At 40.1% G+C, this 1,159-nt stretch overlaps 1 protein-coding gene across 1 annotated transcript in view; it reads right to left on the bottom strand.

Moving 5' to 3' along the window:
- Window positions 1–520: 520 nt before the first annotated feature.
- SCRN1 (secernin 1) overlaps window positions 521–1,159 on the bottom strand; it is a 26,458-nt gene continuing 25,819 nt past the window's right edge. Inside the window, exon 7 of the mRNA XM_010174894.1 lies at window positions 521–1,159. This exon is cut by the window's right edge and continues 118 nt beyond it. Within this exon, the coding sequence (XP_010173196.1) occupies window positions 1,152–1,159 (8 nt within the window). The 3' untranslated portion in view covers window positions 521–1,151.

Raw genomic sequence — 1,159 nt, 5'->3', positions numbered from 1 at the left:
GACAAAGGCAGAAAGATGAAGTCAGTTATTGATCAATTTCCAGCATCTATTCCCTCAAAAAAATCCAAATTTGTAGCTTGTATGTAAATATGACACCTTATTAATTGCATCTTAAGAGCCAACAGGTTGTGTACAGATGTCTGGGGCCTCCAGGCTGGCTCTGTGTTGTAGTACTCAGTGCTGAGCAGCAGCCAGGTGCATTACAAACACAAGCTTCCCTAAACTGGGTGCAGGTGAAGGCAAAACTTAATCTGGGGGAACCTAATTCTGATAATTTGTACGGGCACAATGTCAGATGCTGAGTTCCTGTAACCAGATTTGTCCCTCTGAGACCAGAATTGCAAGGTCAAGAACACGGACTTACCTTCCTGCCCACTCAAAACTGGGATTGCAGCTCTACCATTCTTTGTATGAATTGGCAAGAAGAGAAAAATGCAAGTCAGCTTTGCTGCAAGCCTAGTCCTGAGCAATAGAGGAAAAACCAGATTGCTTTCAATGACAATATGGCAGTTAGCCTGATGAAGTTAATCTTTGCTTTAATTGGTTGCCCAATGTACATATTTAAACATTCTGTACTAAATTAGCCAGCATGCACACAGTAATTGGACCAGTCAGTGACTTCCTCCTTTCACTATATACATACACAAACAGGAACACCACAAGATTGGACAAAGGAAAGCAATTTGTTAACCGGATACAGCTAGCAAGTAACATTTTTTCCTCTAGAAATGTTTTTCCTGCAAATTCACAAGTGTGAAGACTTTCTTTCAAGGCTTGAAGAACTTGGCAGTCTTCTAGTGAAAAGGCTAACAATAGCCACCATAGCTGAAATGAGATAAAATTCATTTAAAATCCATTCCAAGCAATAGTGAAACTGAAAAAAAAAAAAAAAAGCCTGCAATGTAGCACAGGGAAAAGGGACGTTAGAGGCAATCTGAGCAGATGCACTGAGGTAGAAAGGTGGCTTTGGACCCGATTCTGAACACCCTTAGCTTAGTGTAAAAGACAAGGAAGAGGATCAGAATCAGATCTAACAATTCACATTCACTGATACCTGGTACAAGAAACTCGGTATCTAAAGAATTGAAGTGTGTGCTTACTTTATTTGAAGAACTTCAGTTCTGTGTCAACACAGTCATAGAAAAGATCCACTACTTCA

The sequence above is a fragment of the Antrostomus carolinensis genome, unplaced genomic scaffold (assembly GCF_000700745.2).
Source record: "Antrostomus carolinensis isolate BGI_N321 unplaced genomic scaffold, ASM70074v2 scaffold14929, whole genome shotgun sequence".
In the NCBI taxonomy this organism is placed as follows: domain Eukaryota; kingdom Metazoa; phylum Chordata; class Aves; order Caprimulgiformes; family Caprimulgidae; genus Antrostomus; species Antrostomus carolinensis.
Note: the sequence above shows the minus strand (reverse complement) of the source record. Positions and strands in the feature narration are given on the sequence as shown.